The sequence below is a fragment of the Strix uralensis genome, chromosome 1 (genome assembly GCF_047716275.1).
Source record: "Strix uralensis isolate ZFMK-TIS-50842 chromosome 1, bStrUra1, whole genome shotgun sequence".
NCBI lineage: Eukaryota > Metazoa > Chordata > Aves > Strigiformes > Strigidae > Strix > Strix uralensis.
In genome coordinates, this window is record NC_133972.1 from 39,160,522 (window position 1) to 39,187,107 (window position 26,586).

Sequence of the window (26,586 nt, forward strand, 5' to 3'; positions counted from 1 at the left end):
AAATTTTGAGAAAGCAGTTTAGAAACAGTTATGTAGCAAAATACAGTTTAAAGTTGAATTTCAGTCTCTGCAACTGCAAAGTAACTGGGCTTGTAACACTGTAGTTACTTTGGTTTGTATTTCTGTAACCAAGATTGGAATGTGACCTTTACCCCACTGAACTGATATTATCATCCTAAGAGTTTGGAAGCCACAAGACTGGGATGTGAACAATAGCTCAGCACATGTGTACGCATACTTTGCCCCTCAGAATGTCTTGGGGTTTGTTTATTTCTTTCCCCAAAGGAGAAGTTTTAATTTTGTTTTTTAGCAGGCTATACAGTTTTTCCTCTGAACCATCTCAAATAAATTATCTGTAATCAAGAGGAATGTTTCACATCAATTAGTTACTGCAGCCGTGTGTTTATATTTTAGGTTATTCACAGTCTGTAGGAGTTGTTATAATGAAGATTTTAATGACTGAACAGAACACTTATATTGAAATGGATGGAAGCACGCCTCTTCTTATTTTGGAGAGCTGGATGTCTATTATGCATAATATTCCATGTGAAGTTAGCACCTATAGGAAGGGAGAAAAATGTGCTTTAGACTGAGAGAACGGAAAAATTGCTCACGTTTCCTCTGCACTGATTTTCAGCATCCCCCAGGAGATTCAAATGTATCGCTCATTCTTTCCAAAGACCTTCCCATTTTGTTACAGTCACTAATTCAAAGTTGCCCAGTCTTTCCGTATAACACCAATAATCACAATCACAAATCATATGTTACAAATGATATGAAAATGCTTCTGCACATTTGTATGCAAAATTCTGTAACCTGTGATAGATAGAGCATTTTGTGTCTTGTACTGCATATTAGCAACTTAGATGTTTGCTGTGTTCATTTTTTTCTTGAAAAGTGCAACGACCAATCTATGTTGTCAGTATAATATGGGAAAGAAAAAACCTGTAATATCGAAATACACTGTGTTAAATTTACCATAAAGTATGTACTTTTTTGCTCTTCCTAGAAGTTTATATGAAGAAGTGCTGTATTGATTTCTCTGTCCCCATTAGGTGGGTTTTGTCAGATCCTAAGTAACGATGTGATAGTGCTCTAAAAGTAAAGAGAACATTCAGATATGTGATACTCCTACTTATAATTTTATGTTTACACTGATGACCTCAGATCTCACTGGGTAGAAAAGTCCTACTCTGTTCTTTGAAGATTTTTTTTTTTCCCTGCAGTATATGACACAGTTTGCCTATCAGATAGAGCCTCTGGCATTGATAGTAATCTCTCCTGATCTTTAGCAATGGCATGTCTTTTTATATTTTGAGGATTGAGACAGTTGTGTACTTAATCTTTTACCTCTTTTCCTTCTTCTACCTTCTTTTTTTCCTTCTTTTACCCTCTTTTCCCCCTTCTCCTAGTTTGTTCCCCCCCCACTTCTCTCCATCTTACCTCCATACACATTTTTGCCTTCCTGCTTAGTGCTGACTAGTGCTAAAACACTAGTCATCGAGTGAAACTGAGCTTGAAGGTGCTGTATTTCTCAGCTTATAATAGGAGAAGACCAGCTAAACTGTGCTGAACCACTTTTGCTCTGCTGTTAGCCCCATGTGTCAAATGCATTCATACATGATCCATAGCTGCTCCATCGTCGCTTTGGTGCCCGGTGCACTGCAATGGTCTGTGAATGATTTGCATGACTGGGGTGTTATGTTTTGCAGGAGGCCAGCACTACTTAACCTGTTTTTTCTGTATGTGTGTGTGGTGGGTCTGCTGTGTATTCCTGGCTGCCTGCAAAATTTAACACCGCAGCCCATGAAAGTATTTATAGACTCTCACAGTGGAACAGGCAGCAGAGGATCCACCACATATACACTGAGGGAAACGCTATTACATGCTGCTGCTGCATGGAAGGCTTAAATCCCACTCCCATGTGAATTTGTTAGTGAAATTAAATTGAGCCAAAGCCTTCTGAAACCAGAGGAAAGACTTGCCACAGCTTCACCTGACCTCAGCCCAATCTTAGATTTTCAGCGTCTTGCTGTGCTGGTTGTCAGAGGAGAAAGCAAGTCTCCTGTGCGTCAGGAGCGTTTCACTTTTCCTATATTGATAGTAAGAAACATTCTTTCATTCCCCCTAAAAACCCTTATGGTGTGTTTTACAAGGTTACCAGAGTGACACCTCATAGGGCCTGTAGGTAGTACAGTATATTAACATGAATACATTTCATATTATAGTCTTATTTGGTAACATACTGTATTAAGAGACCACCTCTAAGAAACCTCAAACACATAATATACTTTTGCAGACAACCACATCTGTTAAATGTGGCTTATTTCTGCCAGTATTTTTGTACCAGTTCCATACAGGTGGCAGAATTGGCTGCTAGCTCAAGCATTAGGTAGCTTTTTGAACAACTTAGAGGGAAAGATGGTTGACAGACAGTTGTGCTATCAGTACTGTCATATTCACTCTTGCCAGGAGCTTAGATCAGATAGTGGTAAGTGCTGAATGAAAACCCTTGCTTAAACTGCAATGATTGAATGTGCTGAAAATGCTCTTTGTAACAAACTCTTCAGAGAATTTTTTGGTCCAAGAATTTTTATTGATTATTCAGTATGATCACGCTAACAATTTTTCTTATGGGCGGGGGAAAAAGAAGACTTGGACAGGACAAGAACAAGGAAATATAAAGCCTAGGTTTGCATATGACAGAGGCGTTGGCACCAAGCTCATGTCTGTTCCAAACACCATTTGTCTGTTTTACATCAAATGAACAAACTTCTGGAGCAAAAGTTAGAACAGAGCTTTCACTTGCTTCCCAGGCATGTGAACTAACATCTAGGTTGGAGTCTTGTCATCCTTCTGTTGTTACGCAGTGACTGTACATAGAATGGGTATTCCTCCACAGGAGGAAAAAAATTGTGAGCTGGGATGTGGATAAACCACCTCACTCAAAGAAGGGAACTGAACCCTGGTCACCTACATGCTGCAGAACATGTAGATAATGGAGCTGTTTTAAAACTGCTAATTTAGGGGAATTCTGTCTATTCCGTTCATACTAGAGAAAGGAATTAATCCCATTTGGGTTTTGGTTTGTTTGTGCTGTTTTTTTTAACAGAAGAGCGATTTTCCCTTCAGTTTTAAATCTGTGAATCTTAGGTGAAAAGATACACACAATAGCATAAGAGACATAACCCCAACAGACTCCAGATTTAAAATACTTGTCTGTCTTCAGTGTATCCACAGAGTCACTTTAAATGTTGATGGCTCTCCATTTTCTTATGACAAACTTTAAGAGGCATGGTTGATCAGTAGTACAGGAGAGAGAGATACAATATTTATGGACAGTTTATCCAGGTTTGGGTTGATTGTAGCATGGATATACAACCGTTTAACTGCAGGAATTAACTCAGATCTATCAGAGTTCATTAACTAAGAGGTCTGCTAGGCTTTATTAGCACGGTCACAGTTTGGTTCTTCCAGTGCTACTCTCTCTTTTCTCAATCCTCATTGCATCCCAAGTATCTAGATTTCTAAATTATTTCTGTTTTGAGGAGTATCCTCTAATGAAGAATTGATGGTATTTTCTTAGTTCAGAAAGGAAGCAAGGCTGTGTATACAGAGGTTCAGTTATGAAGCTGCTGGAGTAATTTTGAACCCAGCTACCTATCTGAACTCAAATGCTACCTTAATTATTTACGTATTACTTGAAAGGAAACCTAAAAATATTCAGAGAAATAGTTTTCTTATCTTTTGGAATGATCTGCATAGCTATCTTCTTATTGAGGTAAATTGCTACGTTGATATTATGTATGAGATGTCACTTATCAATAGATCCTTTGGCACATGCATTAAAAAATGTGATGTGGAAGCATTTTAAGAAGAAAGGAGACTTCAGATTAATTTCTACTGTTACAGAAATAGAGGTTGCTTTAATATGTAGGTGCATGCCACTACATATCTTGAGTAGGAAAAAATGCTTCTTCATGAATCTACCAGAGAATTCCTCATGGTGAGATTAAACACCAACCCATGTTATACGATTGATTTCTGGTAGTGGAAGGACCTCACTCCCTCTTTGGATCACCTTTTAAAATGAAAAATATTAATTGAAGAAGAAAATTTCAAGTACTGAGGTTTTTGAGGCTAGATTCTCAGCTTCTCTGAGTGCAAATAAAACACTGTCAATATGTGACATCAGGTGAGTTTTGGAGGCACCTGGTATAGCTTTAGTATAAATTGCAGCATCCCGTGGAGTTTTAAATTAACAGCAGCTCCTCTTGTACTGCCAGCATAGTCTTTTGCAAGATGCTTTCCAGACTGTTTCAGCCCTTTTCTCTTCCACTCATGCCTTGTGGTTTACCTGGTGTGAACCTAGGCCCACCCTGCGAAAGGGAGTGGTGGGCATGTGGTCCTTCTGCTGGCTCCAGCCTTTTTCTGTAAGATAGCAGGAATGTGCAGTACAGCACTGTCCTGGTTTCGGCTGGGATAGAGTTAATTTTCCTTCTTAGTAGCTAGAATAGTGTTGTGGTTTGGATTCAGTATGGGATTTGGTATGAGAAGGATGTTGATAATACACTGATGTTTTCAGTTGTTGCTAAGAAATCAAGGACTTTCCAACTACCCATGTCCTGCTAGTGCACAGGTGCACAAGAAGCTGGGAGAGAGCACAGCCAAAGCAGCGGCCCTAAACTGGCCAGTGAAATACTCCATATCATGTAACGTCATGCTCAGTATCTAGATGAGGGTTGGCCAGGAAGCTGGGGCTCCCACTTCCAGGATTGTGGTTTCAGGATCTTCTTTTCTCTGGGATCACTAGCTGGGAATAGGCTGGGCATCGGCTGGTGGGTAGTGAGCAATTGCATTGCGCATTACCTGCTTGTATTTTCTATTATTATTTTATTTCAATTATGAAACAGGTTTTATCTCAACCTATGAGTGTCCTTACCTTTACCCCTCCAATTCTCTCACCCATTCCCCAGGTGGAGGAGGGTGAGCGAGTGACTGCTGCCGGCCAGGTTTAAACTATGACAGGCCTTTTTGGTGCCTGGCTGGCTCAGTCAGTAGAGCATGAGACTTTTAGTCTCGGGATTGTGGGTCTGAGCCCCATGGGATAAAATTGCTGGAGTTGGGTAGCCACTTCATTCACGGTTGGTGCTTCATCATCTCCTGCTGCCAGGTAAGCATCTGACCCCCAGGTTGTAAGGCTCTAGTGGACACTGGTGCCCAATGCCCCCTAATACCATCAGATTTTAACGGGGCAGAACCCATTTGTATTTCAAGAGTGACAGGGGGTTCTCAACAGCTAAGTGTATTGAAGGCTGAAGTGGGCCTAACTGGGAATGAGTGGCAAAAGCATGCCATTGTGAGTGGCCCAGAAGCTATGTGCATTCTTGGTATAGATTGTCTCAGGAGAGGGTATTTTGAGGACCCAAAAGGGTACTGATAGGCTTTTGGTATAGCTGCCTTAGAGATGGAAGAAATGAAGCAGCTGTCTGCTTTGCCTGGTCTCTCAGAAGACCCTTCTGCTGTGGGATTGCTGAGGGTCAAAGAACAACAGGTGCCAATCGCTGCTGCAACAGTGCACTGACGACAATATCGCACCAACCAAGACTCCGTAATTGCCATCCATGAACTGAGTTGTCAACTGGAGAGCCAAGGACTGATCAGCAAGACTCACTCACTTTTTAACGGCCCCATATGGCCAGTGCGAAAGTCTAATGGAGAGTGGAGATCGACAGTAGACTATCGTGGCCTGAATGAAGTCACACCACCTCTGAGCGCTGCCGTGCCAGACATGCTAGAACTTCAGTATGAGCTAGAGTCAAAGGCAGCCGAGTCGTATGCCACAATTGATATTGCTAATGAATTCTTCTCAATCCCTCTGGCAGCAGAATGCAGGCCGCAGTTTGCCTTTGCCTGAAGGGGTGTCCAATACACCTGGAACTGACTACTGCAGGGGTGGAAACACAGGTCCACTATTTGCCATGGACTGATCCAGACTGCACTGGAACAAGGTGAAGCCCCGGAACACCTGCAATACATTGATGACATCATCGTATGGGGTAATAAAGCAGAAGAAGTTTTTGAGAAAGGAGAGAAAATAATCCCAATCCTTCTGAGAGCTAGTTTCACCATAAAGTGAAGTAAGGTCAAGGAATCTTCACAGGAGATTCAATTTTTAGGAATAAAATGGCAAGGTGGACGTTGACAGATTCTAATGGATGTGATTAATATGGATGTGATTAATAAAATAATAGCTACATCCTCACCGACTAGCAAAAAAGAAACACAAGCTTTCTTAGGTGCTGTGGGTTTCTGAAGAAAGTGTATTCCAAATTACAGTGAGATTGTAAGCCCTCTCTGCCAAGTGACCTGAAAAAAGAATGATTTTACATGGGGCCCTGAGCAACAACAAGCCTTTGAACAAATTAAATAGGAAATAGTTCATGCAGTAGCCCTTGGGCTGGTTTGGGCAGGACAAGACGTTAAAAATGTGCTCTACACCACAGCCGGGGAGAATGGCCCTACCTGGAGTCTCTGGCAGAGAGCACAAGGGGAAACCCAAAGTTGACCCCTGGGGTTTTGGAGTCAGCGATACAGAGGATCTGAAGCCCGCTATACTCTAACCGAAAAAGGGATACTGGCAGCATATGAAGGAGTTTGAGCTGCCTCAGAAGTGGTTGGTACTGAAGCACAGCTCCTCCTGGTTCCCTGACTGCCGGTGCTGGGCTGGATGTTCAAAGGGAGTGTCCCCTCTACACACCATGCAACTGATGCCACATGGAGTAAGTGGGTCACACTGATCACACAATAGGATCAAATAGGGAGCCCTAGAGCAGCCTAGAAATACTGGAAATGATCATAAATTGGCCAGAAGATAAAGATTTGGGAATGTCACCAGAGGAAGAGGTACCGCATGCTGAAGAGTCCCCACCATATAATAAACTACCAGATAATGAGAAGTGATATGCCCTGTTTACCGACGGGTCCTGTCTCATTGTAGGAAAACATCGAAGGTGGAAGGCTGTTGTGTGGAGCTCCACACAACGGATCATAGAAGCTGATGAAGGAGAAGGTGAATCGAGTCAGTTTGCAGAAGTGAAAGCCATCCAGCTGGCCTTGGATATTGCTGGGTGAGAAAGGTGGCCAGTGCTCTGTCTCTACACTGACTCATGGATGGTGGCAAATGCCCTGTGGGGTGGTTACAGCAGTGGAAACAGAGCAATTGGCAGTACAGAGGCAAACCCATCTGGGCTGCTGAATTATGGCAAGATATTGCTGCTTGAGTAGAGAATCTGGTTGTGAAAGTATGTCATGTAGATGCTCATGTACCGAAGAGCTGGGCCACTGAAGAACATTAAAACAACCATCAGGTGGATCAAGCTGCTAAGATTAAGGTGGATCAAGTGGATCTGGACTGGCAACATAAGGGTAAGAAATTTATGGCTCACCAGGCCCATGACTCCTCAAGCCATTAGGGAAGGGATGCAACATACCAATGGGCTTGTGATCAAGGGGTGGACTTAACCATGGACACTGTTGCACAGGTTACCCATGAATGTGAAACATGTGCTGCGATCGAGCAAGCCAGACAGTTACAACCTCTTTGGTATGGAGTACGATGGTGAAAATATAGATATGGGGAGGCCTGGCAGATTGATTTTATCATGCTCCCACAAACCTGGCATGGCAAATGCTATGTGCTTGCAAGGGTGGAAGCAACCACCAGATGGTTGGTCCCATGCTACCGCCCAGAACACTAATCTGGTCCTTGAAAAGCAAGTCTTGTGGTGGCATGGCACCCCAGAGGGCACCGAGTCAGATAATGGGACTCATTTCTGAAATAATCTCATAGACATTTGGCCAAAGACCATGGCATTGAGTGGGTATATCACATCCCCTATCATGCACCAGCCTTTGGGAAAATTGAGCGGTACAATGGGTTGCTATAAACTACACTGAGAGCAATGGGTGGTGGAACTTTCAGACATTGGGATACACATTTAGCAAAAGCCACCTGGTTAGTCAATACTAGAGGATCTGCCTCTCAAGCTGGCCCTGTCCAATCAAACCTTCTACATACTTTAGATGGGGATAAAGTCCCTGTAGTGTGCATCAAAAATATGCTGGGGAAGACAGTCTGGGTTGTTCCTGCCTTGGGTAAAGGTAGACCCATTCATGAATCACATATTTAAGAATTATCATTAAAGTCCACATTCATCACACAATCTTCACAAACTTCACTCACATCAACAAAAAATAATTCCCCACACCAAAATCAAACCAACATCTTCACAACACCAAACGGAAGTGGACAATTTACACACAGTCCACCCCTCATCCATTCACCACAGTTGAACAACAAAATTTCCCACAATTATTCTGCTCTCTTAACATTGTTTAGTCCATGTTTTGCCTGTTACCTCTCCAATTACTATCCTTATCTCGAATTCCTCGAGCCCCACATTGGGTGCCAAAAAGGAGTGTGTTGGGTTGACCTTGGCTGGACGCCAGCTGCCCACCAAAGCTGCTCTATCACTCCTCCTCCTCAACTGGACAGGGGAGAGAGAATAAATGAAAGGCTTGTGGGTGGAGAGGACAGGGAGAGATCATTCACTGATTACCATCACAGGCAAAACAGACTCAACTTGAGAAAAGTAGCTTACCTTATTGTCAAATCAGAGTAGGGTAATGAGAAATAAATCTTAAAATACGTTCCCCCCACCCCTCCCTTCTTCCTGGGCTTAACTGTACTCCCAATTTCTTTACCTCCTCCCTCCCAGCTGCACAGGAGGATGGGGAATGGGGGTTGTGGTTAGTTCATCACATGTTTCTGCTGCTCCCTCCTCCTCGGGGAAGACTTCTCATGCTCTTCCCCTGCTTCAGTGTGGGGTCCCTCCCATGGGAGACAGTCCTCTATGAATGCCAACATGAGTCCCTCCCATGGGCTGCAGTTCTTCATGAACTGCTCCAATGTGGGTCCCTCCCACGGGGTGCAGTCCTTCAAGAACAGACTGCTCCAGCGTGGGTCCCCCACAGGGTCCCAAGTCCTGCCAGCAAACCTGCCCCAGCGTGGGCTGTTCTCTCCATGGGGTCACAGGTCCTGCCAGGAGCCTGCTCCAGCATGGGCTTCCCACGGGGTCACAGCCTCCTTTGGGCACATCCACCTGCTGCAGCGTGGGGTCCTGGGGTCCTCCCCGGGCTGCAGGTGGAGATCTGCTCCACCGTTACCCTCCATGGGTGCAGGGCACAGCCTGCCTCACCAGGGTCTTCATCATGGGCTGCAGGGGAATCTCTGCTCCGGTGCCTGGAGCACCTCCTCCCCCTCCTTCTTCACTGACCCTGGTGTCTGCAGGGCTGCTGCTCTCACATATTCTCACTCCTCTCTCAGCTGCTGTTGTCCAAGGGTTTTTTTTTTCCCCTTTCTTAAATATGTTACCCCAGAGGCGCTACAACTGTTGTTGATGGGCTCGGCCTTGGCCAGCAGCGGGTCTGTCTTGGAGGCGGCTGCCATTGGCTCTGTCAGGCACACGGGAAGCTTCTAGCAGCTTCTTGAAGAAGCCATCCCTGTAGCGCCCCCCCCCCCCGCTACCAAAACCTTGACATGCAAACCCAACACAAGCCCTCTCTCTTCTGTTTTGGTGGGGAAAGTGTCCATAGAGCAGTTAATCTCTTTTTAAATGACTCTGTTTATGTGGTAGCTATATGGGATTTGTGCCTCATTCTGGGGGGGATTATTTGATTGTTGTTCTATGTATTCTTGATGCATTTGGGTAAGGAGAGAAAGGCACAACTGTCACTTCCCAGCAATACTTAGGCTACATCTATGGTGAGTAAAACAGGCCAGGGATGGTTCTCTTGTCCTCTGGCTAAAAAGCACAGCATGCCTCATGTCCATATGGCTAAGCTCTCGTTTTTCCAAAAGAGGGTGGCCTCATTCAGACTGTCCCTTAGGAGCAGTCCCTGGCCTGCACTGTCCCCTGAACCATGCCCAGCCATTGTCTGGGAACATGTTAACTGGCAGGAGCCAAAATTGTGCCAGGGAGTGGGCTTACAATGGAACAGCAAGGGCAGGGGCATGCCAGCTCATGCCCTGGCCCCCTTTCCGTTCCTGGTACAAACGTAACTGTATTAATACATGTTCTCTAAGTTTAGCAGCATCTTTAAATCATGTTTTCAGGTTTCCCATCAGTCATATAATCAGGACTAACATTGCAATTCATTTTTTAAAACTGTATTAAATGGAAAGTCAAATAATATTACAGCAAAACAGAGTGCAAATAATGGAACACAGCTGTTCTATTCTTCTGGAGGGATGCAGTACAAGGCAGAGGTAAAACCTGCAGAGACATTTTTTTTGAGCTGTAATGGGTAGTGTGTGTTTTTCAAGCTATGCTTAAACTGAGCTAGTACATATGTAAATTGAAATGCATGTATGTGAAGTTCCAGCGGGGGAAAAAAAAAAATCCTAAACAGATTGAAGCAAGGAAATGAATCGTTAGGGGAATGTCAGTAAATATTCAGATATCCTCACAGTTTCTTAAATAAATGCACATTTGTAAAATATCAGATTGCATATTACAAATACAATTTTAACTCTGTCCCTGTATCCATTCCCAGTCTTATTCTGCAGACCAGAAAACCCCTACAGTCAGTAACTCTACATCAAATAAATTCTGAGTTACAACCATCACACAATATGGTTATGTTTGAATATTTTTACTATTTAATAACAGACAAAGTGGATCTTTTTTTTTTTTTTTTGGAATCAAAGTGCTGTTATGTGGATTTATGGTTTATAAGGTTGGCAGTGTTTCTGAGTACTTTCTTTTCCAAAGTACATAAATATAAAGTGGTAAAAGTTTTGTTTTTAGCTTATAAATGTAGTTAATCATCTGTTCAAACAATAAAAAATTCTATTTATTAACGGCCAAGAAATGTTAGGGGGTTTTGGTTTTTCTTTTTTACAAGAGACTCATTTAAGTCAACTGGCTGAAATGAATAGACAGTGAATATCACAATGGTTTAAGGGGGGATCATGGCACACCACTTGATCATGTGGAACTTCAGTCATTAATCCATTAAAGTCGTTACTGCCTCCGAGTCTTATTTAAAGGTCATGGGCTTTTTTAAGGATTTCGTTGATGAGGAAAAGAACTATTCATGTTTGATCCATCCAACACATGAATGGATGTGCACTCACTGACTAGCATGCTGAAGTATGTTCTCTGCTTGGAATTTGTAACACTGAGCAGTGGGTGGGCAATAACGTGCGAGAGCTCTTGTGGGCTACATGAGGATTTGTATTGATCATCCTGTTCTTATATCCTGTTTTTTATCGTGGTTACAATATATGCAAACATGTCAGGCAATTAGACATGTGAAGACCTGGTTCTGCTTGATTATTTGACTTCCTGCAACTAATAATGAGGTTTTTGAAAGATTTAGTGCTATGCCATTGAATGTGAAAGAGGATCGGAGGCCTGTATGTGCAATGGAGTTAGGTGTGGTAGCTTAAATTTGTCCTGGCATCCTTATTGAAGCCTCCCTGTAGGCACTATCAGCTGTAATAATCAGCACTGTTGCCAGAAATAACATTGCAGCGTCAGAAACATGGGTGTTTTAAAGGTATAGCCAGGGGACTTGAAGTGTTCACTTATTTGTTTAACTTTAAATTAATAAAGACCCACAAGATTCTTTTTCTTTCCTGACTTCTTGTTGAATTCTGTCATTCTAACTCTTCTTAATATTCTTTATAAACACTGCTGGCATCCAAATTACATATAACTACTTAGGAAAAAGCTACGTGTCATCGTGGCACATTGAAAATACCCACTTACATGCACAATAATGGCCTAAAATGAAATAAATTCCCAGGAGGGTTCAGAGGAGAGGAAAGAATACTTAAGATATAACTTAACCATTAACCAGTGTTAGGCCTACACTTTGAACAATGTGTTCTCTTCAAGTTGATAGACTTTCTTTTTCTGTTCTCTTTTTTGTGATAATAAAGAACTAGAAATGATCAACAAAAGTTATAAATTATGCACAGGCTATGACCTTCAGATACTACAATAATGGTTCCTAGCATAAGAGCGAGTTTTGATTCTCAGAAAGATACAGGATATACAATGATTTTGAAATTCCTGGAAGAGTCCAGTTCTTCATGTTATTTACTACCTCTTTCCAGTAAGCCCGTGGCTGTGAGAATAAAGCAAGTTAAAATTGGCACATACTTGACCTCTGTGGCACTGATTTCTCCTGTACTCAGAGGCTGGCTCATAGGCCCAGGTGCTGGACACTGTTCAATGAATAGGTGACCCTGATATCAGACTGAGACAGTGTTACTGGGAAGGAACAACAGCATAGATCTAAAAACTAGTAACCACTATGATAAATATTTTAAAGGATTGACCTGTTCAAAGCTTCAGTACATGCTTCACAATGTCATTTAACCATCAACTGTAACTGTATAAAATTAAGAACGTCTTTTCTATTACATTTGTTATCTTAAATAAGAAAATGTATATTCACTTAAACAATACACTTCTGGTTATTTCCAAAAAACAGACTTACAGGAACCAGGCCTGCACAGGGGCTAATTCTGTCTGACAGATCATTGTTCCTGCCATTGTATTGATTAATTCTAAGAAAGGCAGGAACCAGTAGGCTTCCTGAATAGTTATAATAATAGTATTAATAATCAGATTATTAGAAGTGAAGCAATTGTAAAACTTTCAAATGCATTTGAATTTATGCTGCTTACTTTTTTGTGTTTCTCTTTTTGAACAAATTGCAATTCACCAGTCATTTTCAGTGTGATTTATAGACCACTTCTGCATGCAGGTTTCCGTACACATTACTGTGCCGCATTGCCTGTGTTACAAATAATACTCATAATTTTTGCATGTCTTTCCTTCAGAACATGGAAATTAGCACTAAAGCCTTAGGTTTAGCTTTAGAAAAATCTTTTTTCAGTCTAAAGGAATCTTACGGTGTCACTTTCAATCTCTCCTGTGAAAGTTAAATTTCTTTCTCTTGCTTCCTTTTATGTTCAAAAACTTAAATAATTTATTACTGCAAAGGAATGTGTACTGAATCCAGTAACCAACAGAGGATGTGGAAAGATTTATTGGGAGAAACATTAAGAGCATTCCTGGCCAGGTGTATTTTATTTCTTTTTTGTGAAATGAGAAAAAAAAATATACATCTCCAGCCAACTTCAGATATGGGTGGAAGCCCATTTGGAAAACAGTGTCTGTAATTGTGAAGTGCTTCTTGAGACAAACTGAACAAAAAGTGATGAGGGCTGCAAAGAGATTGGCATTGCTGCACAGCAAGCAATGTGTTGCTAGATCTTGAAAGCGACTGCAGTGTTTGCGGTCTGAGTGGGTGTATGCACATGACGTCTGCTCTCCTTGTACATTATACAGCAATTTATACCCATGGGAAGTGAGGGAGTGAAACCCCTACCAAATTGGAGTAGTGGATTCTGAGTTCCTCTTTGCACCCTCTGTCCATGACAAAAGGTACTGGAGGAGCAGGGCCTAAGTACAGTTCTGCACTCCTTGCTTAACTGAATGGGAGGTGTCACTAAGTAAACAGCAAGACACAGCTGTAGTGAACATTTTTGCTCTGTGACAATTTCTTAGAATGCTAATAAATAATTTTACTGCATATTAGAATATAGAACATAAATTTCTGAGGAGTCTAATCTTTTGGGAGGGTTACAAATTGTAACACCTTACTTATTTGGTGATTTTTAGGACAAAACTCTAGTCAAATAGAAATATCATTCTTCCAGGAATGATAAGAGAATCAGGTATAAACTAGCTATTTCTAATTCTATCCAGTTACCTCTCTGGCATGTTTCCTGTCATTTACTTAAAACACAAAGTTAGTAAGAGCATTATCATAGAATAATAGGTTGGAAGTAACCTTTAAAGGTTATCTAGTCCAACCCTCCCTGCAATGAGCAGGGACATCTTCAACTAGATCAGGCTGCTCAGAGACCCATCCAACCTGACCTTGAATGTTTCCAGAGGATGGGGCATCTACCACCTCTCTGGGCAACCTGTTCCAGTGTTTCACCACCCTCATCATAAAATATTTCTTCCTTATATGTAGTCTAAATCTGCCCTCTTTTAGTTTAAAGCCATTACCCCTTGTCCTATTGCTACAGGCTCTACTAAAAGGTCTGTCACCATCCTTCTTATAAGCCCCCTTTAAGTACTGGAAGGCACTATAATGTCTCCGTGGAGCCTTCTCTTCTCCAGGCTGAACAACCCCAATTCTCTCAGCCTGTCCTCGTAGGGGAGGTGCTCCAGCCCTCTAATAATTTTCTGTGGCCCTCCTCTGGAACCGCTCCAACATGGAGAGTGTTCCACAGCCACCTTTCCCCTTTCAGTTTTTCCTCAACCCCAACTTCTTAGTCTCCAGGTCCCCTCTGTGCTAGCTCAATAGGTGGGTCCCTTCAGTAGTAGCCTTATTCCTTAAAAAGCAGTTTTTAATGTTATGTTTTTGTATAAGTTGTTGAAACCAGTTCATCTTTCTCCATTAATCCAAGTTTCTTAAACATCCTCTACACATTCTTCCTTGATGCAGCATGTTAGGAGAATAGTGGTGAAAAGATACAGAATCAACTGCTCCATCCTCCTGACCCAGGCAGGAAGCTGTTCCTGCATCCTGTTTTACATGTATGCGGGTCTCATGTTACAGGACCCTAATGATGAGTTTCCTTAATCTGTCCAATAATCTGTTCCACTGTATACCAGTCCTTACTGTTAAAACAACTTTTCTGACTTCTTATATCCCAGTTTAAGTTTCCTTAAGCCTGTTGCTTCCAGTTTTATCCATCATGTCTATGGACAAGAGCTCTTGCTTTCTCTTTGTATCTCCCCTTCTGTACTTAAAACTCTTCTAGTTTCTCCCTAGAGTTTTGTAGACCTTTTTCTCCGTTGCTTCACAGAAATTGTTCCTTCCTATTTCTCTCTCCAGGGATGTGCCTCTGCCTGGCTACACCTATTGATATTTTCCCAGTGTGCAAATGAAAATGTTACTGGTACCGAGAGGCCAACCTTTTATAGTCAATACAATTGAGAAAACTTGGCAATTAGACAAAGGTCTCTTTCAAATGTGAGCTGGAGTGCTCAGTTAGAAGCACAGAATCAAAGTCTCATTTTATTACTTCTTCCTGTGTTGGTCTCTATACTTGCCTATCAAAACCAGACTAAGTTATTTGATACAAAGATCAGCCTAAACTACTGAAGTCCCAGTGCTTGAATGTCGTTGTGTGTTTAAGTAAAGTAGTTTGTAGACTACAGATGGGATTCAGTAGGTGCTTAAAGTTACAGGTCTTTAACAGTGCTACTCAAATCCTCCATGTTGTTCCAATGTTTTCAAACCCAAAATTCTGACTACCTCTTAGATTTTAAAAATCAGTTAGGAAGCAAGTGACAGAATCAAGCTTCTATTTTGCTGATCTCTGGATAGATGACATTAACTCTAGCAGTTACAATATATTCCTTTTTTTAAAAAAATAATCTTTTTAAGTCATCATGGAGATTGAAAAATAGATATTGCTATGAAATTGTGTTTCCTTAAAATACAAGTTTTAGAAGTTCTTCTAATAAGTACTAATAAATGGTTGGAGTTTTTTTCAATGATCATGCGATAATTTTGCATACTGGAAAATTGATTTTAAGTATTTACTTTTTTCACTTTTGTTAACATATTGTTTTCCCTGCTTCCTTTTTTTTTTTTTTTTCCCCCCAGGACCATTTGGTGCTTCAGGAGACAGTAAATTCTGCTGCTGCTCTTATCATGGCATTAATAAAGGACAGAAATCCGGAGCTGATTGGCCAGCTGTTGGTAGCATAAGACCATAAATCATGTGTAGCTTTCGGAAATGTTTCTTTTTCATCATCCATTCACCAAAGGTCTTGAATCATTTTACCCTTTGATGAAAACTATGAATTTCTGACATTTATTATTAAGATCTTTTAACAACATATTTTTGATACTTAAAATGCAAGTCTGATGTTATGTATAAAGTGTAAAATGAAATACAAACCATTCTGAGATACACTGGGTGCATACTGTGAGGAGTGATACTGACATGTTTTTGTGAGGTACCAATCACTTAAAAAGGTGCACAAGACACCAAAGCATTCATGCAGAATTGTCTTTAAGCCATGTATGTGTGTTGTACTCTAGGACTGCATGATTTACATTTTATTTAAGACAAAATAATCCTAAAGCACAGCTCATCTTCTTTATATGATACTATTTTAAAATTGCTGCTATACCTATTAGTGAACGTAGAGTTCATTATACAGTGTAGCCTTCCTGACATCAACAGATATGCACATTGCAAGAAGTGTTTGAAGGGTCAGGTCCCCGTCCTCCATGAAGTGAAAGTGATGTTGAATCTAAGAAGAGATGTGCACGGGGAAAATGAGGTGCTAAACCCCAGTTTTCCAGATGCAGTATGCTCTGGCTGTAACACTCCTTAGTGCTACACTTCTTCTATTGCCCATGTACCATCATTCAGAACTAGGTCCAGGAGCTCCACTGAGTACTGCATTACACCTACTCTTTGTGTTTGCACATGTGTGTACATATGTGCATGTTATGTGCATATGCATGCTTAAAGGAAGACAAAAGTGCTAAGACCAAAAAAAATGTTCTGCAACCCAATCTGTAGGTTATGGAGAAATAGGAAGATTCTGTTAGCTCATCTACAAGAATACAACTTTCATCTCTTACTGGTTATCATATGTATGTATTAATTAGTAGTGAAGAGGATTGAGTGTTATGAGTTCAAATATATGCTACATTGATATTCAAGTGTGGAAAGTTGTGACAGGAAGGTGAAATGGTGAATGGTTATTATGTGGAATATCTCAAGGTATCACAACCACTAAGAGCAATAGAAGAGGACAGTACCTGAAAACCTGTCCCTCCCTATGCATCAGACTCAGGAATTCCAGCTCCCCTTCAATTTGTGAAGGGGCTAGGTTAATGTCTTACATACCTGCCACAATTGGAATAAGGTCTTAGAGAAGTATCCCCACCAGAAGTGTCCAGTGAGTCCCCCATTCAGTCTGTCCTGAACGACAGCATTGTCAGTTCAGCAACTTTCCCTCTGAAACCAGCATTCCTCCCCTTATTCCCACCATGTTCCACTCCCTCTGCTGCTCAGACAAAATTTAGGATAGCATGATGCATGCTTGGTCCCCTTCCACTTCCTCTTTTCCTTCACCTGACTGTCTATATCTCTGTTTTAAATCCCCTTTAGAAGCTGATGTTGATCCCAAACTTCCTTCATTGCACAATAAAGTAGAGTTGTTAGCTAACACTGCTATATCCAAAGCACACATTTTCTTCCACACAGAAGTCATTGTAAGACAACTAACAAAGTTCTTGTGTATCATCTGCTTTCTTCTTTGCTTCTCTCTCCTCTCTACTTTGATTAATAATTTGTCCTTTTCTGACATAGTACAACATAAGCATTCATATTAGCTCTGTGTATGGCTATACAATAGGTATATTTTATTCATATATATATTCATGCCTGTTCATATGCAGAGTACTCAAATAAATGAGAAACTAAAGATTTATTATTGGTATTTATAATTTAACAGGACAGCTTTCACAAGTAAGTTTTCTGAATTCACTTTTACGTTGATAAATTTAATGGAGGAATGCACCTCCCAGACTTTTAAAAAACATGATGAAAGATGTCTCTTGATTGTATTTTGTGATTCTTCTTTTCTTGAAGACTAAAATACAATCTGTGATGTGTTTTCCCCAAATAATAAGCAAGTGAATTTAGAAAATCCTTCATGTTTTCCATCCACTCTAATTTATTCATTGTGATACTGCCTTAGGATTGGTTTGTGTGTAACTTACCATTTGCTTAAACAGAACCTTTTACTTTGTAGGGTTGTTTTACTTATCTCATTATATTAAAAGGATTTCAATCCAATTAAAAATGTTACTGCAATGAACTCTTGTAATGAAAAATTATATTATGGTTGTTTATGGACTTATTTTGAAAAATGAACAGACAATGCACAACAAAAAGTAAGTTTCAGGTCATCAAACATACTTAGTACTAATCTTAAATGGAAGATAATAAGCTTTATTAATGTACTGTTAATCACTGCATTATGGATTTTTTTAAAGAATATTTTAAAATAATCTACAAACACTGAAAAATCTATTTTGCTGGAAGCAAATACACCAACAACAGAACTACTAAAACAGATCATGAAATACTAGAACTGCAGTAAAAAAAAAAAAAAAAGAAACTGGACTGTGATTAATCCTATTGTGTATCCAAACCAAATTTAAATGGTCTTTTGGATGATTGTTAATACTTACAATGGGAATAAAGATATAAAATGAAATTAAGAAACTGGTTGATTGGTTTTTGTCTGTGCATAACTTCTCACAAATAGCAATATACATGAGAAACTTGGCAGCCTTTTGTACACACATGCTGTTTTGAATTTAACTAGTGAATCAGTCACCACCCATATTTCTTTAAACATTTGGACAGAGATAACACAGAGTAAATAAAAGCTCAGACTCTGCCAGTCTTGCTTACCTTACTCCTCAAGCACTCTAATTAGTATTCCTTGGGTATCGTTCATCAGAAAAGAGAATATAGAATATTGCCCTTGAAATGCTTTTCATAATGCTTGTCTCTAAATTGGAGAGACACAGATTTGACAGATGGACCACTTGGTGGATAAGGAATTGGCTGGATGGTCACATTTGCATTGCACTCAAAGGTCAATGGCTCAGTGTCCAGGTGGAGAGCAGTGACGAGTGGCATTCTTCAGGGGTCAGTACTGGAACCAGCACTGTTTAACACCTTTGTTGGTGACATGGGCAGTGGGACTGAGTGCACTCTCAGCAAGTTTGCTGACAACACCAAGCTGTGTGGTGTGGTCGACACGCTGGAGGGAAGGGATGTGCCATCCAGAAGGACCTGGATAGGCTTGAGAGATGGGCCTGTGTGAACCTCATGAAGTTCAACAAGGCCAAGTGCAAGGTCCTGCACGTGGGTCGGGACAATCCCATGCACAAATACAGGCTGGGTGATGAGTGGATTGAGAGCAGCCCTGCGGAGAAGGACTTGGGGATATTAGTGGACGGGAAACTGACTATGATTGCTATGTGCGCTCGCAGCCCAGAAATCCAACTGTGTCCTGGGCTGCATCAAGAGAAGTGTGGCCAGCAGGTCAAGGGAGATGACTCTCCCCCTCTACTCCACTCTCGTAAGACCGCACCTGGAGCACTGTGTTCAGCTCCGGGTCCCCCAGCATAAGAAGGACATGGACCTGCTCGAGCAGGTCCAGAGGAGGCCCACAAAGATGATCAGGGGGCTGGAGCACCTCCCTTAGGAGGACAGGCTGAGAGAGTTGGGGTTGTTCAGCCTGGAGAAGAGAAGGCTCCGGGGAGACCTTGTAGCGGCCTTCCAGTACTTAAAGGGGGCTACAGGAAAGATGGGGAGGGACTCTATCAGGGAGTGTAGTGACAGGGTGAGGGATAATGGCTTTAAACTGAAAGAGAGTTGGTTTAGATTAGATATAAGGAAGAAATTCTTTCCTATGAGGGCAGTGAGACACTGGAACAGGTTGCCCAGAGAAGCTGTGGCTGCCCCCTCCCTGGCAGTGTTCAAGGCCAGGTTGGACAGGGCTTTGAGCAACCTGGTCTAGTGGGAGGTTTCCCTGCCCATGGCAGGGGGGTTGGAACTAGGTGGTCTTTAAGGTCCCTTCCAACCCAAATCATTCAATGATTCTATGATGACTGCAAAGTTGAGTGAATTAGATTTGTATATTGAAACCAACCCACTTCATGCAAAATCTGAAAAACTAAATTATGTCATTTGTCTTAGATCAGTTGGCAGAAGAATTTCTAGTTGCAATTTTTTTTTCTTTAGTTTTCCAGGCTACCTAGCTTGAAACAGATGGCTTGACAGTTCTCTAAAAAAGGGTGAAATAATGAAAAGGATAGAAGATGATGGAATTAAAAACAAAAAAACCCCAACCCCAAAACCAAACCAAACAGCAAAGAGAAACAAAGTGAGATGTGACCCTATTGTAATCAGTGGTGTAATTCTAGTTGACTTTAAAACATCACAATGAAGCTTTTAGCTCATCTTGATAACTAAGGTAGGCTGCAGAACAAAAAGTGTGTCTGGATGCCTTGAAGCTTTTGGTGCATTCAGATTTGTATTTCTGTGTGACGCCAGAGCTTCATCATCTCCACAATGCTGTTCTAGGTGCCATGCAAACATCAGCTTCCAAAGACACATAAGTTTCTGCTTAGTACTTTCCGATAATACAGCAACTTTTCCCGTCTATAGGTCACTTCACCAAGGAAGGGTCATTGTTTGTTTGTGCTGTTCTCCCTGTCTCAGACACTTGCTACTGGTCACTGCTATTTGTTGATGTTTTATTTCTGAAGAAAAGCACATTTACTTCTGGACATATAAAAGCTTTTTTTATCTCCTATCTCCTTCCTCTTCATCCATAACTTTTGATCTGAAAAATGCTAGTTCTTCTTATCAAGCAGCCACCAAGATGTACGGACATGCTTCCCTTTGTTCCTGTTAAGGAAGGGTTTGGGGTTCAGGAATAGGCTCATGTTAACAGTGTTCCTGTAGGAGCCAGAATTCTGGGCAAGAGCTACCTTTGACCTGGCCCAGTGTGACTATTCTGATGATTGGGACATATAAATGGTTGGTAGTTGTGAAAACTGTGTATTATTGGATGAATTGAGCCCTTCACAGTTTTTTATGTTTTTTAAGCTTTCTGATTCTTCTCTCTGGTCCATATGACAGATGCACTAGCCTTATTCCTGTCTGACTGAAAAAAAAAAGTATTTAGTTATTAGATTGATTAATTCAAATGCATAGTTTACTAGATGGTCGATTTTTCTCTTTGTGGAGGTAGTGAAAGAATGGTATTCAGAGGAATTTCCTCTTGTTTGTTTCAGAGATCACTTATTAAAACCACAACTAATTCTCACTGAAACGGAGAGCTGCTGAGACTTGTAAAAACAATAATATCTTTAAGGGCTCCCACTGGTAAAATCTGTTATGAAATACTAAGATATAAATATATCTTATCTTTATCTTATAGAAATATATAATTGTGATATAAAAAGAACTTTAACTACATTATTTAAAGCCAATCTCGAAGGGATGAATTCTCAGAAACTAAGAAACTCCTTTCATTATTCCTGCCCAACTCAGTCAATCCAATCTTTTGCACCTGGTTTTGAATAATTTGTAATGGCACCCAGTTTGATGACTAATGGCCCACTCTGGATGCCTACAGTAAAATACCAAGGCAAAGTATCAAAACAGGTTCAAACCATTGTTCCCCCAATGCCTGTATTTTCAGCTTCAGACTGGTAAGTTTTTATGATGTCTATCTCCCTTGGCCCATCCTTCAGCTGGGTTGTTTGCCACAACTCAGTTTGTACTGTGCTTCTGGCAAGCACCAAGGGAAAGAAGCAGTCACTGACACTGCATTTTTCCCAGTGTAAGTTGATTTTGATTGACAGGGCTGTAAAGCACTTGTTGAATATACATTTTCCTTGGTTATTTCTTCCAGGAATACTCAATCAGTTTTGAGATCTGAAAAACACAATTTCATCGCCTGTGCTAAGAAACAGTCCCAACTGTGAAAATACATTTATGATAGAACATACTCAGCTTGCATACACCAACCTGTGTAGCAAAGTGGCATTTCCTAATACATTTATTCCCAGGTTAATTTAAGTTTGCTTTTCAATCTTTATATTGAAACAGATCTTGTCCTTCATCCTGCACATATTCCTGTCTCAGAAGCTGAAATTATAATTCAGTTAAAATGCCACAACAGTGAATTATAACACAGTTACAAAGATAAATGAGAGAGTGAGAGACTTGGACAAGGAAAAAGTGCTGTGAATTTAAATAAGATGGAGAAGCAAGGAGGCAAGAGAGAATATACCAGAGCTCCTCCAGATGGCAAAATCTGCAGCAGAGACACCTTGAATGGCATGATACGCTGAGGGCTGTGGGCAGGAAAGCTTTCCAGGCTCAGTAGTGCCGGCTCAGTAGTGCCTGAGATGGCAGCTCAATAAGGTGTTTCACTATTCATCAGCCATTTTAGATAATCACCTTCCTTGGATAGTTATTTCTTGCTACTTTCTTTTTCATTACTCCGCCTCCTTCCTTTTGTTTCCTTGCCTCAGACTGGCCCTGTCACTTCAAATTTCATGCTCCCTTTCCATTTCAGCCATTTTTGTCTTCTCCCATGCTCTTCTCCCATCCTTTCCCTTACTTGTTCTTTCTCTCCCTATTTGTCACTCTCTTTCCATTCCTCCCAGCCCACCATCGTTGAAGGAGACAATCCCCCCCCCTCCCTTCCCCTGCAAGCCAGGCCGTGGTCTGGCATCAGAAACCCTTCTTTGCTCCTGGATCGAGAACTGAGGCGTTTAGGCTTTGGCACCTCCATGCTGCTCACAGCTGGGACCGAGAACAGATGTCACTTCCGCTGCCAGCTGCAGGCAGATGAGCAGCAGCTGCCCGAAGGGACAGACCTCCTGCATGGCAGCTGCTGGGCTGACACTGAATGCCGCTTATTAGCTGGAGTCAAGCTGCAAGCAGAGCCACCCCACTGAAGGCAAAATCATCCACTCCAAGGTCAGGCCCCCCCACTTCCCCTGCTTCAGTAGCTGAAGTTGGGTTTGTAAAGTCAGCACCTAGTCAAGGAGCCAGATTTGCAAATCTATCAGAATCATAGCAACAATGAAAAGTGAAAGAAAAGAGAAGCCAAATCCAGGTATAGCTTGCAGTTCTGGTGACTGGAAAAAGTGTGTTTTCACTTACTAACCAGTGGCTTTGCCAGGAGTTGCTCAGAGACAAAAAACGAGGAACCCCACGAGGCTGTGTTAAGCAGTTCCTTTCCACAGCAGAGACACAGTCTGATTGAAGCCCCATTGAAGTCAATGGAACTGAAAGTTCCTTGCAGTGCACTCAAGAATGCGTGGCATCTCCTCCCTCCGGCCATCTTCAGCTAATTCACACATAACCATGCTGGTTATGCTGGGGTTTTATTATTATTATTTTTATTGTGTTGCAGTTTTAAGTGTGTATTTATGCTGTGCTCAACTCCCTTGCCGTTTGGAGAGGGAACATTATGGTCTTGATTAATACCAACTATGTTTTGGAGTTTAGTTGTGACTCCAGCTTCAGCACCCACAGGCCTATGGTACGTGGGGTTATAGAGGCACTTCTAAAGGGCAATTCAGAGTTTAAAAAATCTCTTTGAAGACTCACTCTGAATCCAGTGACAGCACAGTAAGCCTAGAAGGATGATTTTGTGCTTGGTTTAAGTTAGTCTGCAGGACTAGAAAAAGTCTTGGCCTCTTCTGGACACTGTGTTTTGTCCCTCTCATGAGGGACGTCATGATTCCTGTTGCAAAGGGATGTGCTGGGGACACATAGGGCTGCAGCAATACAGGCATAGATCAGCCTAAACTGCTGCTCAGCTGCACTGTGGGGCACTAGTTTTTTAACTTTGCAGTCTCCGGTCCTGCCTATGTTGAGGGAGAGATGAATATTTGTTATTCTAACACTGCTATGCCCCTTCTGCAGACAAAAGTGTATATGTAGGTGAAGCACGGGAGGATCAGGCACAGTATGTGGCTTCTCTGTTTGGCTGTCGTGTGCAGGCTTTGTAAGCAGTGAAGTAAGCCCCGGTTTGTGTGTTGTGACATGCAAGACTCTCTGAAAATGATACCTCTGAAAATGCTCAGAGGTGAACTGCATTCCAGACCGGTAGGTCAGGATAAGAAAAGGAAGGAAGGAAACAAGGTGTCTCTCACCCCTTCTGGGAGTGGCTGCTTGCAGCAGATCAAAGAAGTACTCTTATGATGGATATTTCAAGAAAAGCTGCAAAATGCCTTGAGTGCGCAGCACAAAAGGCATATTACTTCTCCTTGTTTCTTTTTTCTTCCTCTTAAAGCAACTGGCTTCACTGACTTTGGTATTTAATCTGGCTTTTCATTGTGCACCTTTGTGTAGGCAGCTTCACAGAAACGGAAGGTGCAGGATTTGTCCAAAGCCTTGCCACACCACACCATGGTTACTTATGATTACTTAGTGTAAGAACGGGCATTACGGTGGCAGCAATGCACCCTCTGGTGGTGTCCATCAATATTTTATCAAAAATCTTCCCCGAGTTAACTAAAACCAAGCACTGCTGATGGTAGAGGAAGAGCCAATATTTCACTCTCCATCTTCGCTGACTCCCAGCAGTGACAACCTGAGGTACCGAGATGGGCGGAAAAAACACTGAGCATGGTGGACTCTACAGCCATCATCCCCGCATCAGCCCAAATGTCTACAAAGTGAATAACAAAGATGCAACTAGCTTAAAGAGGAGGCTGGAAAACATGCCTAGGATGTGGGTTAATGGAAGAATGGGGATTCATGCTAATCGGGTGTGTGGGTGTGGTGTGGGTGGAGGAGGGCAAAGCATTTGTTATCGGCTGGGACTGCTCCTGCCAACACGTACCTGCCTCAGGCTGGATTCTTGGTAGCGGTTTTTGCAGACCTTTTTCGTTCCTCTGAAAACACACCCTTGAGTAAGATTTGTTTCAGATTTCCAGAAAACCCTAAAATACAGGCCAAATGGGCATGTTGTGGACAGTTCTGTGTTCAAATTATGACTCTTCAACTGCTTTTCTGAATTATGATTTATACTTTAGTGAAAATCTCCACTTTTTTAAAAATTATTTTCCCAATTTGATGAAAGCCTTACAAGCATCAGAAAAGCTTTAAAAATAGCTGCACTGCACTATGATGGATGTGGTCAGTGACTCTAGTCATGGCTGGGGGTTTTCAAAGTGGCATTAAGAGGGAAACAGGTAAATGTCAGCTCATCCTACATTAGCAGTCTTGTATGCAAATTTTTAAAAAGTGATTTTGAGTGTGAAGTAAAATGGGAAATAAGATCTCAGTAAGAAGTGACAGCCATTAGATTCAGTGAGGATAACGATTTCTAGTCCATGACTATCATAAAGAAATATCCTCTAGAATGAATCTGATAATTTATATTCTTTAGGTTTGTATTTTTCCCCAGGAAAGCAATCAGATGGATCCTCAGAGGATCTTTCAGTACTAAAATGTGATATTGTAAATACTGAGTGTGGAAGAAATCGAACTTGTAGAAAATTATGTTTCAAGTAATAATGCCTTGTAAGTAAACCAGTGTTATTCAGTAGCTCTTTCATGCCCTCTGCAGTCAAAATGCTGGTTTGTGTCTGTACAGTCAAATTGTGTTTTTCCCTGTGATGAAATCTAGTACCTAGAGTTAATGAAAAACTGTAGAGCAGTAAATACTGTTGGAAAGTTTTTTGGGTTGCCTGTAGGCTAGGCTGTGGCTTTTATTACTCACTCACATCTATTAATCATTACGTTAAGCAAGATGATCCCGTGTTTTCAGAGCGGTACCGCTTATAGCAAGAGTTGAGAGCACAGAAGTAAACAGAGGTGCACTCCTATATGAGAACTTTGCTGGAGCACACCAGGTTTCACTACATGCACACAACCATCTCTACACCGGTTTGGATTTTCCTGCATATTTGCTGTCAGGTAGAAGTTATGTACAGATGACCATATGAACTACTTCAAAACAATAGTGAGTCTCATAATTACATGTAACTTTTTTTTTGCATCACTTTCAGAGAGTGCTTATCACATTTATGCATAGAAACATAGGAAGCGATTCATCCTACTCAAAACAGTTATAAAAACAGGTGAGAAAAAATGTCTTATTTCAATTGATTGTACCTAGATTACATTCAACTAATTTCAAATAGATGTCTAACTTTTGGATATATAAAATTGTATATAGTGAATCACACCCCTTCTGTTTACATTTGAAGACAAATGTGCAAGAGTGCATAAAAAATTTCATTGGATGAAAAAAGAAATGGTCACTCAGATGAAAATAAGGGCTGTAAATAGCTTTCTTGTAGGTCCTATTCTGGCAATTTTAGCATATATTTTAAAAAGCATGCAATATTCATTAACTGTGGAGATGCCTCATGTGCGTGAAAATAAAAGTTTTTTCAGAAGGTAGTCTTAGAAGTTTGTTCTTCCTTATTTATACAGTGCCAAACAAGGTCAGTCCTGAAGTACTGAAGAAAAAGAAGGTCAGTCCTGAAGTACCAAAGAAAAATACTCTTGGTAAGGAAAGAACGAGTATGATCTAATTAAGCCAAAGGATTAATAAGAACAATAACAACAGCAGTAATACTAATAATCATAATAAAAATAATTAGAGGAAGCAAAAAAGTCATCCGTGCTGAGAGGATGATCTGCTGTTTCAAACATCTAAGATGTCTTATTTTTCCTGCTAATGACATTATTGAAGAGTGACTGCTGGTTACTGATTCTGGCATGGACTTCCAGCATGGACTAGAACACGCAATTTCTTTCCTGTGCCCTCAGGTTGTCTGTGTATACAATATGTAATTGAAACAATAACACCTCCTGTAAACTCTCCGGACTAT

General features: G+C 41.1%; 1 protein-coding gene across 4 annotated transcripts in view; it reads left to right on the forward strand.

The window, feature by feature from the left end:
• Positions 1–26,307, forward strand: part of CRPPA (CDP-L-ribitol pyrophosphorylase A) — a 146,380-nt gene extending 120,073 nt beyond the window's left edge. For 3 of the 4 annotated variants that reach the window (XR_012628240.1, XM_074863464.1, XM_074863423.1), the window contains one exon: positions 15,772–18,418. Coding sequence is in view for 3 of the 4 variants with exons in the window: in XM_074863464.1 (XP_074719565.1) it covers positions 15,772–15,876 (105 nt within the window). In the remaining variant the exon portion in view is untranslated. Of the gene's footprint in view, positions 1–15,771; positions 18,419–25,755; positions 25,828–26,185 lie in introns of those variants that run through there. The other variant, XM_074863432.1, reaches the window with a different exon arrangement.
• The last annotated feature ends 279 nt before the right edge of the window (positions 26,308–26,586 follow it).